A 15,630-nucleotide genomic window follows, 5' to 3' on the forward strand; every position below is an offset into this window, starting at 1 on the left:
CTATGATGTGATATGCATTGTTATTTGCATAAAGTAAATCTAAAGTTATCTCAAAAAAAAAAAAAAAAAAAAAAAAATCCAATTTTGTACGTTATTTGACACTAAACCCTCGATTTGGCGATATAATTCAATAGCCAGGTAGCAAAATGCTCTTTTTTGCTACCTGGCTATTGTTAGTTGCGAGTAGTGTTCCAATGTTCGATAATGAAGTAATATTATTATTGGGCAATAGTAAATGCGTAACGATTGTTAGTGCTTTTAATAATATTAGCTATATACCATCTCTTACAGTTTATCTTTTTTTTCAATTGACTATGGTTTTCCTCACTCTTACTCTCAAAAAATTTGCCTATGCTTTCTATTTTTGATGTGCTCATTTTGCAACAGATTTTATTCGTATTAATTTCGATTTCAGAAGTAGTTATCATAACGAGTTGTCCAATGGACTACCCGAATTTTTTTTTTTTTTTTTCTGCTGTAAACAGAAATTAAGAAACTGTTTACAGTTTCTTGAAATTTTAATTTTTACCATGAAACCAAATTAAGGCACAATTGTTAAGCAACAATTATTTGACGATATTTTCAGTTTTTCTTTTATCACACGATATTCACCCAGGCCTAGTCATTTGGCGCTAAAAGTGAAAATTCTAGGGCCTCGTCTGCTTTAGTATCATCATTTCGTATGTGATAAAATAGGTCTTTATGTTTGTTATTTCTGTTGAAATCTTCGATGTGATCTCTCAAACAGTAAGCTAGTTGACGATCGCACGCACATGTAGCAGCCACACAGGGGTTGTTATTATCATCTAAAAATAAAGAGAAATTAAAATTGATTAATGGTATCAAATTTAAAAAAAAAACCTGAGTAATTAAAATTTATTGCAGATATTATTATTATTACCCACATAGTGCAAGGAAGCCCGAGGCTTGTGCTGCACCAATCAAAAAAAAAAAAAAAAAAAAATAGATTAATATTAGAAGAAACGTTATTATTAAAAACTTCAATGACTAAAATAATGTATTTAGAATTGTTTATTCTAGCTCCGGCACTATACGTTCGAACCAGTTGAAACTTGTAATTAACTCTTTTGTGCCGGTTTGGGTACACATAACCCAGAAGAAATTAAGTGACCTTGTCGGTCGGTCGAGAAGTTAAAACAGCATAAATAAATAAAGTTTTGATATGCGATATATCGCATGATAATCGATTATCATGCGATTCGTATATCGATTTTATTTTTTTTTATTTTCTACCATTACTTCTACCTATCAAATTTGACACCTTTAGCATGACAGGTTTAGATCATAGTGTGCATAGTATTAGGGTCAGGCGCCACCCGTGGTTCCCACATCTGCGCCATATGTACGCTGTGAAGAAATACAGAACACTGTAAATGCCAGAAATTGTTGTGTTGAAGACAAATAAATTTTCTGTTTATACTCCGGCACGACAACCAAGTCAGTAGAGTTTACAATAAATCGTCAATACAAATATTTATCGTATTTAGTAGTGACGGGCTTGAACCCCGGTCCACTCCTGCCCCAAAGTGGAGAGTGCAAGCACAAGGAGGGGGGCCTATGTGGAGAAATCCCATGCCATCACAGTGGTATCAGCAAGAGATTCAACCGTGAAGGGTTAGCATGAAGTTGAGGTTCAGCACCTGAGAGACTACAACAGGGTTCAAGCAAAGGTGGTTTTCTCTGGAGCTAGTGGGGGCAGTGGCCAGAAGATTTCTTCTATGCTTGAAACTTGTATGAAGGCATTAAATGCTTCCTTGTCGCCAGTTAGGGAATGAGGTGGATAAAGGGCGGGAAGGTTGGTCTGGACTAGGAGCTGCTATCTGAGCTTAAGGTAAACTGTTCAGTCTTGCAGGAGGTGGGCCCAGTCTTTCCTCTCATCACACAGGCAGAAGATCAAGCTGTTCGAGACAGACTTTAATGGAGTCGTGACTTTGTCAACATAAAAGTGGTTTTCAGGTTTAGAGTAAACTAGGCCATGGTATGTTTGTTTAAGTGGCTAATGTCAAGAATGAATTTTCTGATTTCTTTGCCTTTGCATCCAGAGGACCAGTGGGTCTGCCATAAATTTGACCACAAACTCTTATCCAAAAAGTAATTGTCCTCTGCAAGGGTGGATATACTGAAAAAGTTAGTTAGAATGTTAGACCTCACTGCATGTAGGAGGCTACAGAAGGCATTGTAGAGATCTAGATGGAGGGTGCCACAGATCACCTGGAGAGCTGGAGTAGATGTGGTTCTGCAAGTCCTGGTCATACATAAGAAGAGCCACTGGATTTGGTTGACTTTGTTTGCAAACATTATTCTGTCTACGCTTCGAAACCAGATGGGGGCACCATAACTTGTTATCAGGAGGAAAACAGCAGACTGAGGGACCTTCCTTTGAGTCCCAGTCCTTGTGGGTGACCCTAGCGAGCATCTCTACTTCTTTACTTTAGATTTGATGTAGTCCAGGTGTGGATAAAATGTCCATTTGTGGTCCAGTATGACTCCAAGATATTTTATTGTGATGCAGGATTTGAGGGATTTACCACGAATGCAAATAACTGGAGGTCTACATATGTCCAGAGTTCCCTTGATGAGGAGCACCTTCATTTTAGTGGTGGAGATAGTCAGTTTATGTAGTTCTGTCCAATGTGCAAGAGCAAACAGGACATCTTTGCCTGCAACTCGAGGGCAGCCCAGGTGGACCCCCTTGATGAGAATGGCGAGATTGTCCATGTATGCAAACATGGAGGTAAGCTGGAAGGTGTTGCAGAGCCATTCATCCAGGACCATATTCCATACAGCCAGGCCTAAGAGGCCTTGAGGGCAGCCTCTAGATGTGGACCTGGTTATGCTATGGAAGAGAGTCTTGATAGTGGTTTTCCTGCCAGTGAAGTAATTGATGAGACCACCAGACCAAGTCAAACGCTGCCTTGAAATCAACGAAAAATGCCAAAACATATTTGAATTCAGATTTTTCCCTTATCTTGCTAAGCTGTAATAGTGCATCTGTTGTAGATCACCCAGGTCCGAAGCCAAACTGGTTTGGAGAACATAGCCCTTTTTCCTGATACCTGGTTGAAAATCTGGAAAGAAGCCATTCCTGAACCTTCCCCAGAGTTGGAAGAAGTTCAATAGGATAGTAAACAGCAGTTAGGTTTGAGGAGGTGGCCACTTTGGGGATGAGTTGGAGGTTTGCTTGCTTTCAGGTGTCTGGGAAGCAGCCCTCACGAAGGCAGGAATGAAACAGATCCATAAGAAGTTCTGGGATAGTTGACCAGACTCGCTGCACTACTTTGCGCTCAATCAGGTCAAGGCCTGGAGTTTTACCCAGTTTGATTTTGCTGATGGCTTCAGCAACCTCCATGTTGGTGAAGTCTTCTTCCTGGGAATTATCTGAGACTGAGCATCATGGTTAGGGTAGTAGTGGTCCTCAATGACCAATTCATCAAGGATCTTGGACATAGTGTTAAGCCAGATAGTGGTTTCAAGTTTCCTTTGCATGGTAATGGAGTCAATTATATCTGGGGTGCTGATTATGTGCCTGATGATCTTATGTATGAGGCACAATACTGAATGTAAAATAGCATTAGGTTAATGAGAAATTTGCCGGGGACCAACCAGGTAGGATGTTATAACATGTTGGGACATTAAAATGAGGGTTGCTGTAAAGAGCTTAGACTGTATATCCACCCCAGGGGCTCACATCTGGTGAGTATGGGCTTGGCAAACCCAGGGTCCTGAGCTGAATGTCATCATTCTTCTCTTTCTTGGTGATTCCCTTCTACTTCTGACTCTCTCTTTATACTGAAAAAAACTTAGGCTGGTCTGGCAGACAATATGGTTTTACTTCCAGGTCGTGGAACAGAAGATGGGCTTTGGGCATTGCGAAACTATATATTAGGCTTGAACAGTAAGTATGTCCTTGGAATCTTTATTGACTTTGAGGGAGCTTTTGACTCCATTCAATGGAGCAGCGTTCTTATGATGTTGAGACTTGCAGGCTGTTCAACTAAGATCTTTAGGGTGGTAAAGGACTACTTCATGCACCGTACAGTAACTGTTAAGTCGTCGGTTGATTCTATTGTGCAAGAGGTGACCAGGGGACGCCCACAAGGATCGGCTTTTGGACCACTAATGTGGAACCTAGTTTTGGAGGACTGGTTGCGTAGGGCCTTCGAGCATACAGAGATGGTGGCATATGCCGATGATCTTGTGTTGCTTATACATGGATGCAACTAGAAACCAGGTCACAGCAAGTTTTGTTTGAACTTAATAACTGGTGTAGGTTACATAAACTGACTGTATCAGGAATCAAAACAAGGACAATGGTCTTTAAGGATCAATTTTTGAGTAGAAGACCGCCGGTTGTTAGAATGAATGGGTCGAGCCTAAAATCAGCAAGTCAGTTAAAATATCTAGGCATTATGTTTGACCGATCATTGACTTTCAACTCACATGTTACTTATCTATCAGAAAAGGTGAGGAAATTTATTGGGATGATTACTCGAATCACTAGAGTTGACTGGGGAATAAAAGGTAAGGTGCTGAACTTGCTATATGAATGTGTATTTATCCCCATGGTAATGTATGGCACACCAATTTGGTTTGAACATGTAAGTGGAAAAGTATTTACTAGAAAGCTCAGTTCCATTCAAAGAGTAATGCTCCTTAGGATGTGCATGGCATGCAGAACTGTGTCGACCCCAGGTTTGCAGATTGTGACTGGAAAATTGTCTATTGATCTGCATTTATTGTATTGTGCATTGGCTTACTTCATCCACTGTGGCATTCCCTGTTCTTTTCTGAATATACAGGTGGACATTTTGGCAGATCCCAGGAAGGAAAGGACAAGAATCTGGGATGCTTTGGTCAAAGTCTGGCAAGAGCATTGGAGTGTTTGTGATAAAGGGCAGATTACACAAAAGTTTTTCCCAGATTTTAGAAATGCATCCTCGATAAAATTCAAATGGTTTGCCTCAAACTTACAAGCTATGTTCTTATTAACTGGTCATGGTTCAATTAATGCAAAGTTGCATGATTTAGGAATTAATGAAAGATCTAGTTGCCATTGTGGTGAAAGAGAATCATGGGAACATATTATATACAACTGTGAGGAGTACTGCGATCTACGAATTGAATTGGTATCTCGGATTAGTAATCTGAATCTTATGGCAGAAGGCTGCGAAACAATTCTAGTTGATAAACAGGAGAACTTCTTGGCTTTCCAAGCCTTTGCAACTGCAATATTTCTTAGGCGGAAGACTCTTCTGCATCTGGAAGCCTTGGATTTGTAATGCTGTATGGTGTATGCCGAATTACCTAGAATTCTATGAAATCATGGAGGCTTGAATCTGCTATATCCATTGCAACTCCAGATCCTTGTGCTGGCATTTCTGTTCTCAGCATCTCCTTGTGCTGGAATTTCTGCTCTTAACAGCTCCTTGTGCTAGAATTTCTGCTCTTGACAGCTCCTTGTGCTGGAATTTCTGCTCTTGGCAGCTCCTGGCACTGGTATTTCTCTTCTCGGCAGCTCCTAGTGCTACTGGCTTTCCAACAGACTGTGAACAGATGCAGATCTTTCCAATGAAGTTTGGACTTTGTCTGAAATTTAATTATATATATATTTTATTTTTTTTGTAATTTGATTATTTTTCACTTTGTTCATATCAATATTTTTTGGTCATGGCAGGTTCTTTCCCTCCCTGTACTTGGGCAAACAGGAGAGGGAGTATATAAGAGTACTGCTAAATTATGTGTAACTGACAGCGGGGTCGCCATTGGTTGGCTGGGACTGCTTTAAGTAATAAATATCAAAAATCAACATCTCTCTCTCTCTCTCTCTCTCTCTCTCTCACAGGGTAATGTCGGAATTTTTTTTTTTTTTTGGCTGGTGCAGCATAAGCCTCAGGCTTCCTTGCACCATATGGCTAATAATAATAATAAAATAATATTTATTATATGTGTTATTTTATTTCTATAATGGCATTATACATTTATTATATTCATTATATTTGAAAATAAAGAAATATAATGAAATGAAATAATAAAACTTACAAGTTATTTCCTTCAAAATAATCGCCTTAGGCTTGCACATGGGGCTACCTTCCGTTTCTTTCAACCAGAAACATTTCTGGAAGTAATCTTCTGTAAGCCTTTTTAACACTTTTTTTTTTTTTTTTCTTGATTGTTTTCAATGGACTGAAAATGAATTCCCTTAAGTAGACTTTTCAGTTTAGGGAAGAGAAAAAATGTACTAGGTCTGGCAGGTAGGACAGAATGCATGTTCGTGCACAGGGATTTGTTTTTTATGCTGGAGCATTGATGGAGATCCAACCATCCTTCCACATTTCAGGTCTTTCCTTTGAATTTTTTCATGTCACGCAGCCTTATCAAAACTTCAGTGTAGTATGTTTCGTTGACAGTCTGATTTGGTGGAATGTATTCAGCCAAAATAATTTCTTTAATATGGAAGGAAACAAGAAGCACTGTTTTCATTTTTGATTTTGACATTCTTCCCCTTTTTTGGTCTAGGGAATTGTTTTGTCTTCTATTGCATTGATTGTCTTTTAGTTTCTGTGTTTTATTGAAAGAGCCAATTTTCATTGCAAGTAATTACATTAATCAGAAAGTCTAGATCTTCTTCAGTTTTTTATCAAAACATCTTCAAAAAATGCCATTCAAATTCGAGAACTCCTGCCATAGTATCTTTCCCACAAACACTATGTACAATTCGTAATTTTCAGTTGGTGTTTTCTTTAGTTTTGTTAAAAATTTGATGTTGATTCCTTGTTCAATTATTTTATTTGTCGTTTTTCCTGCAAACTGCAGAAACACAGGATAATGAAAACCTGTCTCACTGCAAAGCAAATGAGTGTGTTGAAATGTGATTGGCAGACAAACAAATAGGGAAAGGTCCAAGGTCAACTGCTGTGCCTTAGTTTCGCAGTTGGTGCTTAGTGTGCAATGGCTGCACATGCAGTCTCGTTATTTAATGCACTTAAGGAATTTGTGGTGGATATGTGAAAAGTCAAACCTATTTGTGCAGGATATGGTTTCTCAAACTGAAAGGTGGAATGCAATGTGCTTTCATCAGCAAAACTATGGATAGGATTTCTAGTCAATGAAAGGTCATTAATATACAAGAGAAGAAGACTGGGAGAAAGAACCAAACCTTGGACAACATCAGCATTAGTGGAGAAGATGGAAGACAGAGAGCAGTCTACTGTAACCCACAGTGTGTGGTTAGAGTGAAAACTGGATACCCAGTTACAAAAAACATTTGGCAATCCATTAGATAGAAGCTTATTAAGAAGGCCTTTATGCCAAACATGATCAAAAGTATTTGAAATGTCAAGAGCAACTGCTTGAATTTCACCAAACTTGTCCATTGAATTTGTCCATAGATGGATAACATAAGCCAGTATATTGCAAGTGGATCAATACTGACGGAATATGTATTGGCAATCATTGATCAGATGGGAGGTTTCTAGATAGTTTTGGAGTTGGTGGTTAATGGCTTTTTCCATTACTTAAAAGTAATTGTATGTAATTGAATGGGAGGGATTTGTCATCCTTTTTATGAACTGACTGGATATCAGCAAATTTCCACACAGAACGAAAAACACCAGTGGAATAAGATAATGTAAAAAGGCAGCACAGAACAGCAGTGAACACAGGTTTTTGAGAAGTGAGAAATATCATTTAGGAACTGAAGCTTTCTTGGCATCAAGATTGTTTTTGCACCATTTTGATGGAAGACCACTGGAGGCACTGAATGGTGTATACTGTGAATGGCAGGAGATAGTTTACCAAGATCATCAATACATGAGTTAGAAGAAAAGTAGGATGCTAGCAGGTCAGCTTTAAATTTAGTTGCAGCTAATAGCTTTGGCAAGAGAACAAATTACTTGACTGCAGTTTTGCACAAGAAGCAGTTTTTCTACTTTTAGCCTGTTCATTTGGACTGATTAATAAGTGATTTTCAATTGTTGCAAGCTTTGGTTTAGGCAGAAAATGAACCTGGAGATTTGAATGCAAGCCAATTATGATATGCAACATTCTTATCTTGAACATTCTTAGCACATTTATTGAAAAACCAAGGTTTAGATAAAGGATGAGATATTAGAACTGAGAGCAAAGTGGAGGAGAAATTGTTGAAGTTAAACATAAGAAAGGCACCCGGGGTGGCTGGGATCTATCCAGTTATATTAAAGGAGATGGCAAAGGAAGTAAGCAAACCCTTAGCCATAATTATGATATCATCCTTGGATTCAGGGGAAGTCCCCACGGACTGGAGATGTGCAAATGTATCCCCAATTCACAAAGGAGGATTGAAGGGTGACACGAGTAATTACAGACCAGTTAGTTTAACTTCTGTTGTGGGGAAATTAATGGAGTCTCTGGTTAAAGAAGTAATGCAGGAGAAACTGGACAAGACTGCAGTTATAGTTCAGACACTGCATGGGTTTGTTAAGGGAAAGGCTTGTCTGACCAATTTCATTGGATACTATGATGCAGTCACAAAGGAGTGGATGTAAAAAATAATTTTGATATCATATACTTGGATTTCAGGAAAGATTTTGATATTGTTGTGCATGGAAAACTACTGTACAAATTGGAGCAGAATGGTATTAAAGGTAAGTTGCTACAGTGGATAAAAGAATGGTTGAGTGGGAGAAGACAGAGAGTGGTAATAAATGGACACTGCTCTACATGGACTAATGTTATTAGTGGATTATCCAGGTTTCAGTGTTGGGCCCATTGTTGTTTTGTATATTTATCAATGATATTGATGGGTATATCAAGCTTAATGTCAAAGTTTGCAGTGATACAAAGGTTGGAAGGGTTGTTAATGACAATATGCTACTGCTACTGCAACGGGATCTAGAAAAGTTGGGCAGATGATCTGAGAAGTGGCAACTAAAGTTTAACGTTGACAAATGCAAAGTACTGCATATGGGTAGCAGTAACCCCCAGAGAAATGTACCAACTGTGTGGTATTACAATGAAGCCAGCTGGAGTTGTGAACATTAAAATCACCCAGTAAAATTACCTCACTGTTAAGAAAGTTGGACTAGAGAAAGTCAGGTTTCAAAGAGAGGAAGTCAAAGAGTTCCAAGTGATTAGTGGATTTGGGAGAATGATAGAGGCAACAGATAAATTTGACAGAGTCGAGCAGAGAGGTTTTAAGCCAGAGAAGATCGAAAATAAAAAAATTCATCATTACTAAGTGTCTGAATGGGAATATCAGAGAGTTGCAACAGCTGAGATGAACAATGGCTTAAATAAGCCGATATTTGGGATTCTCTCAGAAAAGTAAGTGGGGTTAGGCAGATTGTAAGTGGAAATGGACATTGTTAAAATTGGAACTGAGACCATGTACTATATATTTGTGAAATGAACGAGGAAGAGTTGTTAGGTTTGGATCTTTTTGCAGAAAAGTTGGCCTCCGTAGCCGAGTGGGCATAAGCGGGAGTGCAGTAGCACACGCTCTTTGAGTAGACCGGGGTTCAAGCCCCTGACTGCTGAATACGGTCGATCTGCCAACCCGCACTGGACCAGCATGGCAGATTATGGTCCATTTCCCTCAACATGAATTGTTGAGGAGGCTTCCATCCTGCAGTGGGTTGATAATGGCTGCACTTTACTTTTTGCAGATAAGTTTATTCTGTTAGTTTGACCATTCATGATGTTTTTGGTAGTTAAAAAAGGTGGGGAGGACATGTATTAAGTAATGAAATTTTTGGATTTGGCAAACACACAGCAAGAATGTGCTCAGCTCCTTGACATAACATAGTCTTGAGAGTGGCCCCTCCCCTTTGCATAAACACTACTCAGCCAAGTAGATGCAGTGAGATTATACACTAGCTAATCCGCTGCCTCCTAAAGAGTTACTAATAGGTTCTGTCCAGTGGGCTGTCTAGCAGCCAGCCTACAAACCTTTTAAAGCCATACCCTCAAAATGTAAGGAAGATTTGATCTCACCACAATGCCCATCATAACCTCAAAAGGAATTAATCATACTGAAAGATGGGAGTTTGGGGGGGGGGGGGAATTGCTGGAGCTTTGCTCTCAGGGCTAAACATGGGTTTCACCACTTCAAGCCTTCAAATAAGCAAAGTAATGGTTTTGCACTTCTTGATGAGAACCTAGTATTGCCTGGTAATACAGAGCGGTAGCATTCCTCTGTGTGGTGTGAATGCCACATCTCGACCCCTGTTTACATTGTTTCACACCAAGTGGTTACCTCCTCCAGTATACTATGTGCCATATATCATGACTTGCACATGGGGCTTATATCCAGAGTTACTAATATTCCCACTATCGTGAAGGTGTAAGCAGAGCATTTGGTTGCTGCAGAATGATCGGACTGACTGTAATTTGGTCAACTGACTCAAGTGTCACCTGAATATCAGTTCTATCAGCATTTTAATCTTTCAGGTAGCAAGCCCAGCTTGTCATACCTGAGAGAATGTTTGTGACAACCTTAAGTGCATTACTCTTAAGTATTTAAGACTTTTATTCATCATCGTCATTCTAATGGTCAAGCCCTGTCGCCATAGAGATCTTTTTTTTTTCCCACTCACAATAGATTTAGGCTTTTTGTTTCACTTCACTGTAGTTCATTCTTGAAAGTCAGAGCACATCATCAAGTGGTGTGGTTCTTGGTTGTCCTCTGCTTCCTTTCCCTTCAAGCTGTCCTTCTAGTATGTTTAGTGAAGGAAGCACTTAGGGGAAAAAAAAATCATATATTGCAAGCAAGATAAACAGAAATGAGGAAGAGATTTGTGAAAACTTATATATAGAGTATATTACTGTATGCATGTGAAACATGGTCAATAACAGCAACAGGCTGGAGAAGAATTGAAGCATTTCAGATGTTTTGCTGGAGAACCTTGATGAAAATCAACTGGAGAGACAAAAAGACAAATGAAGAGGCCCTCAGAGTAGCTGAGGAACAAAGAACAATCAAGAAAATCATAATAAAGAGGATTTTAGGAAGGATGTAGATTGCTTAAGCAAGTAAGAGAAGGGCAACAAGATTGGTGAGGGGGAATGAAGGGGTGGTCTTACCAAGAAAGGCTTAATTTCTGCAAATTGTTGCATCTGGAGACTAGGCATCGGCGAGGTGGTCTGATTGAGGTGTATATGGCCTTGAATGGGTTGAGCAGGCTCAATTGTGATGGGATTCTTCCTCTTGTTCAGATTACGTACGGGACATAAATTTAAATTGAGGAAAGAGTGATAAGAGATATGCAGAAATTTGCCTTTAGCCAGCGGGTAGTTGATTGCTGGAACAAACTTCCATCTGTCGTTGTGGAAGTTGATAGCTTAAATAGATTCAAGGAGGAACTGAACAAACATTTAGAGGAAATGGATATGTGAAATGTTTTTTTTTTGGCTGATGCTACATAAGCTTGCTTTCTTGCATCACTTGCCTCCTCTACTATTACTACTATCCAATCATTGTGCCTCCAGAGATGTCCTAGGAACCACATCGTTCTCTTTATTATGATTTTCTTGATTATTCTTTGTTCCTCAGCTACTCTGAGAACCTCTTCATCTTTTTGTCTCTCCAGTTGATTTTCATCAGGGTTCTCCAGCAAAATATCTCAAATGATTCAATTCTCCCCTGGTCTGTTGCTGTTATTGACCATGTTTCACATCCATACAGCAATATACTTCCTATATATATTTTCACAAATCTTTTCCTCTTTTTTTTGTTTATCTTGCTTGAAATAAATTATTTTTTTTCCCCTAAATGCTTTCTTCGCTATTGCAATTCTTTTTATTTTTGAATGGCTCTTGCCATCCTATTGTGTGTTGCTTCCCAGATATACAAATGAACTTACTTGTTTGATTTTCTTGTTATCTATTTCTATCTTGTCTGTTTTTCTTTGATTTTCTTTTCTGGCAACCATTATTTTTGTCTTTTTTGTGTTAATTTTGAACCTGTAATCTAAGAAAATTTCTTCCATTACTTCTATTGTGATTTTCAAATCTTCAAATCTCCTTCATTTCAAATCTTCTTCAGTTATTTTCATTAGTGATAAAAATAGGATTAAAAGTAACTGATATACATTTAGTAGATATATTTAGGTGCAGTAATCAAAACTGATATATTTAGGTGCAGTTGTCAGCGATAACTAGAAATCACCATTATGTTAATCTCTGGTTCTAATAGCGTCAATTGGTTAAGAGCTGGTATGAGCCCTAGAAAAAATGCCCCACTAGGGCCCAGGTGCTTTTTGCTGTAGGCATCTGTACCCCAATTCTGGGGTATAGACACCCTCTATAATGTATGGGCCTAGGAAAGTGTACCTGCCTGTTCCTCCCCCCAAATCATCTGCCCTTAATCCATTCATGATGCTAGCTTATCACAAACTTTAACTGTTTTCAGCAAGAGAAGTATAATGCAAGCTGCAACACAAAAGTCAGATTGCTCACATTAACTAGCCAGTATCCATTAATGACGTCTACTTCTGGCTTGCCAAGTAACTTGTCTCCACATTCATTTCTTCCATTCCCACTTTACTTTCACTTCTGTATAACAGAAGTGAAAGAAAGCGGGAAGAAACTTCTTGTTTCCCAACCTTCTCTCTGTGTTAAAAAAGTAAAATGCTCATTAATTCAAATAAGAATGCCATGGTCACTAAATTAACCATTTACTGCATAGCTCACTGAATTATCGCGTCCTCCAGTTTGTCATACAAATTGTCACACGCACTGAATTATCAGGACCTGCAGTTGGCCTTTTTGTGATTCAACTTGTACATCTCCTTTTGTCTTCAACTTCCATATGGTGTTACATACAGTAGTCTTTGGGAACTTCAGAACCTCCGAAATCCAGTAACATGCCCACCATATACCACCTAAATATTTTTTGGCTTTCTAATTCCTTTGGCTCTTTCCACCTGGCATTTTTGCATAAAACTGAATGAGTTGCATTCTGCAGTTCAATTTATGTTATGCACTACTGTTACCTTTCTACATCATTAGCATAGTCAATATTTTTCATATCATGTGATTGTCCCAACGCTTTTGATAACCAAGTATACAATGATATTGAAGTGTAGATGATCAGAACTCTGTAATCATCATACAAGGACTTTTGTTGAAATGGATTCCATTACAAAAATGCATTGTGAGATGTATAAAAGAGAAAGATACTTACTGCAAATGATAGATTTCCCAATCATTTTCCATTTATATTTTGAGAAATAAATATTCTGCTTTTCACTTGTATCACATTTGCGTTTCGCTTCATCATAGCAGTAGTCGTGTATCATGCAGCACCTGTAAAAATATAGCAGGATTATATGCGAAACAGCTTTATTACTGTACCAAGTTGACATAAACAAAAGAAAAAAAAAAAAAAAAAAAAAAAAGGCGTTAGAAAGGCTTGTGTTCTTGAAGCTGATTTTTATAAATACAGTAGAACCCAGATAAGAAGTTTTTAAAGGGACTGGAGGTTTAGAACCTCTTATGAGGGAAAACTTATTTGAAGGAAAAATGACTGAAGGTTTATGAAATATTAACTACACAAATACAAATGAAAAGATACATATACATAAGTTAAAGATGATTTTAAGTACTATTTCAGAATTTATATATATTTTACTCTGCCTATGGGAAACATTTTTAAACTGAGGAATTCTCCAAGTTGGAAGGTTGAAATCCAAAGGAGTTCATCCTTTCAACTATAACCCTTCAAATTATAATAAATATAATATAATTAGTATAATTAATAATTATTATACAGTCATACCTCGGTTAACGTTACCTCTGATAACGAAGCTTCGATATAACGAAGTCGGCAATTTCAAGCCCCATTTAACATAAAAAAAATATTCCAGTTTAATCACCTGAAATCTAAACAAACTGAAGAAATTACGGAAAGCTTTGGGGCTTCTCGTGGTTGGTTCGAGAAATTTAAAAAACGGGCCAGGATTCATAGTGTAAAATTAACAGGAGAAGCTGCAAATAAGTTTCCAGAAAACTAAGGAAATAATTGAACGTGAAAATTTTCCAAATTTGGTGTTCAATGTTGACGAAAGCGGTTTGTTCTGGAAACGGCTACCAACAAAAAGCTTCATTTCTATTGAAGAAAAATCAGCTGCTGGGTTCAAAGCAGCCAAAGACCGTTTAACGTTACTCTTTGGATCAAATGCCTCTGGCGATTATAAATTAAAATTGTTATTAGTTTACCATTCAGAAAATCCGAGGGCGTTAAAAGGTAACATAAAAATGAATTTACCTGTAATATGGAAAGCAAATAGAAAAGCGTGGGTTACCAAGGAGTTATTTACTGATTTGTTTGTTAACCACTTTTGTCCTGAAGTAAAGCGGTATTGTCAAAAAAAACAACTTTGAAGAAAAAGCTCTTTTGTTGTTAGACAATGCTCCGGGACATCCTACTGATCTTAACACGTTGGACACATGCATTCCTGTCAAAGTTGTGTTTCTTCCAGCAAACACAACTTCCCTGATTCAACCATTGGATCAGGGAGTAACAGCATCATTTAAAGCTTATTTTCTGCGTCGAACATTAAGCAGTTTAACTGAACTAGAGGATAAAGAGGAAATGACAGTTAAAATTTTTTGGAAAAACTACACCATTAAAAACACAATTGAAAACATTGATAGTTCTTGGAAAGAAGTCACTAAGAAATGCTTAAATGGAGTTTGGCGCAAAATATGGCCAGAAGTTGTAATAGAAGAAGAAAATAACATCCAAGAAATCAGAAATGAAGTTATCCAGATGGCTCAATCAATAGGTTTCGAAAATGTCGATGAAGAGGATGTTAGAAATTTATTGAATGCAGAAGATGATGGTTTTTCAGTGGAAGATTTAGAAAACCTTGTTAGCAACGAAGACAAAGATAATGAAGACGAAGTTAAAGAAGTTCCTGCTGAAAAAGTGTTAACAACCAAAGATTTAAAAAGGTGCTTAAATGACATTGAAAATGTTTTAAATTTTTTTAGTGAAAATGATCCTGATTTAGGAAGAAGTGTTATTGTTAAGCGATCAGTGTTAAATGCAATAACTCCGTATAGGCAATTGTTAAATGAAAGAGAAAAAGAGCATAAACAATCAACTTTAGACTCATATTTTAAAATATGATTTCACTTTGTATGTAAGTTGACTGTTTATTTAATAAAACTTTTCTTTGTTCGAAAAAAAAGCTTTTCATTTTCTTTACGTAGGAACGTATCCCTATTCTGGCCATAGTATTTTTACCTCTGAAAACGAAGTTTCGCTTAACGAAGTAATTTCGTGGAACGCATCCTATTCGTTATTCGAGGTATGCCTGTACTCATATGATCAGTATAATTAATATCTGTAGCATTAAAATAATACTGCCAAGGAGGAACAAATAATTAGGGCCAGTATAGTAGACAGACAAACATACGGTTATTCTTTAAGGAATTACCAAAAATACTAATGATAATCTACAGAAATAAATAAAGTATTATAAATTCAGTTTTCAGTATGCCTTAAACGGTCACAATTACAATAAGACTGAGCAACAATCCACTAAGTAATTCAGAACTGTTCAAAACGATCAGACCACCTTAGTGCTGATTGTCTGGGTAATTGAGAATGTGAAATGGATCCACGAT

At 37.7% G+C, this 15,630-nt stretch overlaps 1 protein-coding gene across 1 annotated transcript in view; it reads right to left on the minus strand.

Moving 5' to 3' along the window:
* Positions 1–576: 576 nt before the first annotated feature.
* The window catches only part of LOC150082991 (acidic phospholipase A2 homolog), a 63,424-nt gene continuing 48,370 nt past the window's right edge, over positions 577–15,630 (minus strand). Inside the window, exons 3-4 of the mRNA XM_090376964.1 lie at positions 13,181–13,302; positions 577–806 (exon numbers count right to left, since the gene is read on the minus strand). Of these exons, the coding sequence (XP_090233090.1) occupies positions 619–806; positions 13,181–13,302 (310 nt within the window). The 3' untranslated portion in view covers positions 577–618. The remainder of the gene's footprint in view (positions 807–13,180; positions 13,303–15,630) is intronic.

The sequence above is a fragment of the Mastigoproctus giganteus genome, chromosome 7, assembly GCF_048544385.1.
Source record: "Mastigoproctus giganteus isolate SK-2022 chromosome 7, ASM4854438v1, whole genome shotgun sequence".
NCBI lineage: Eukaryota > Metazoa > Arthropoda > Arachnida > Uropygi > Thelyphonidae > Mastigoproctus > Mastigoproctus giganteus.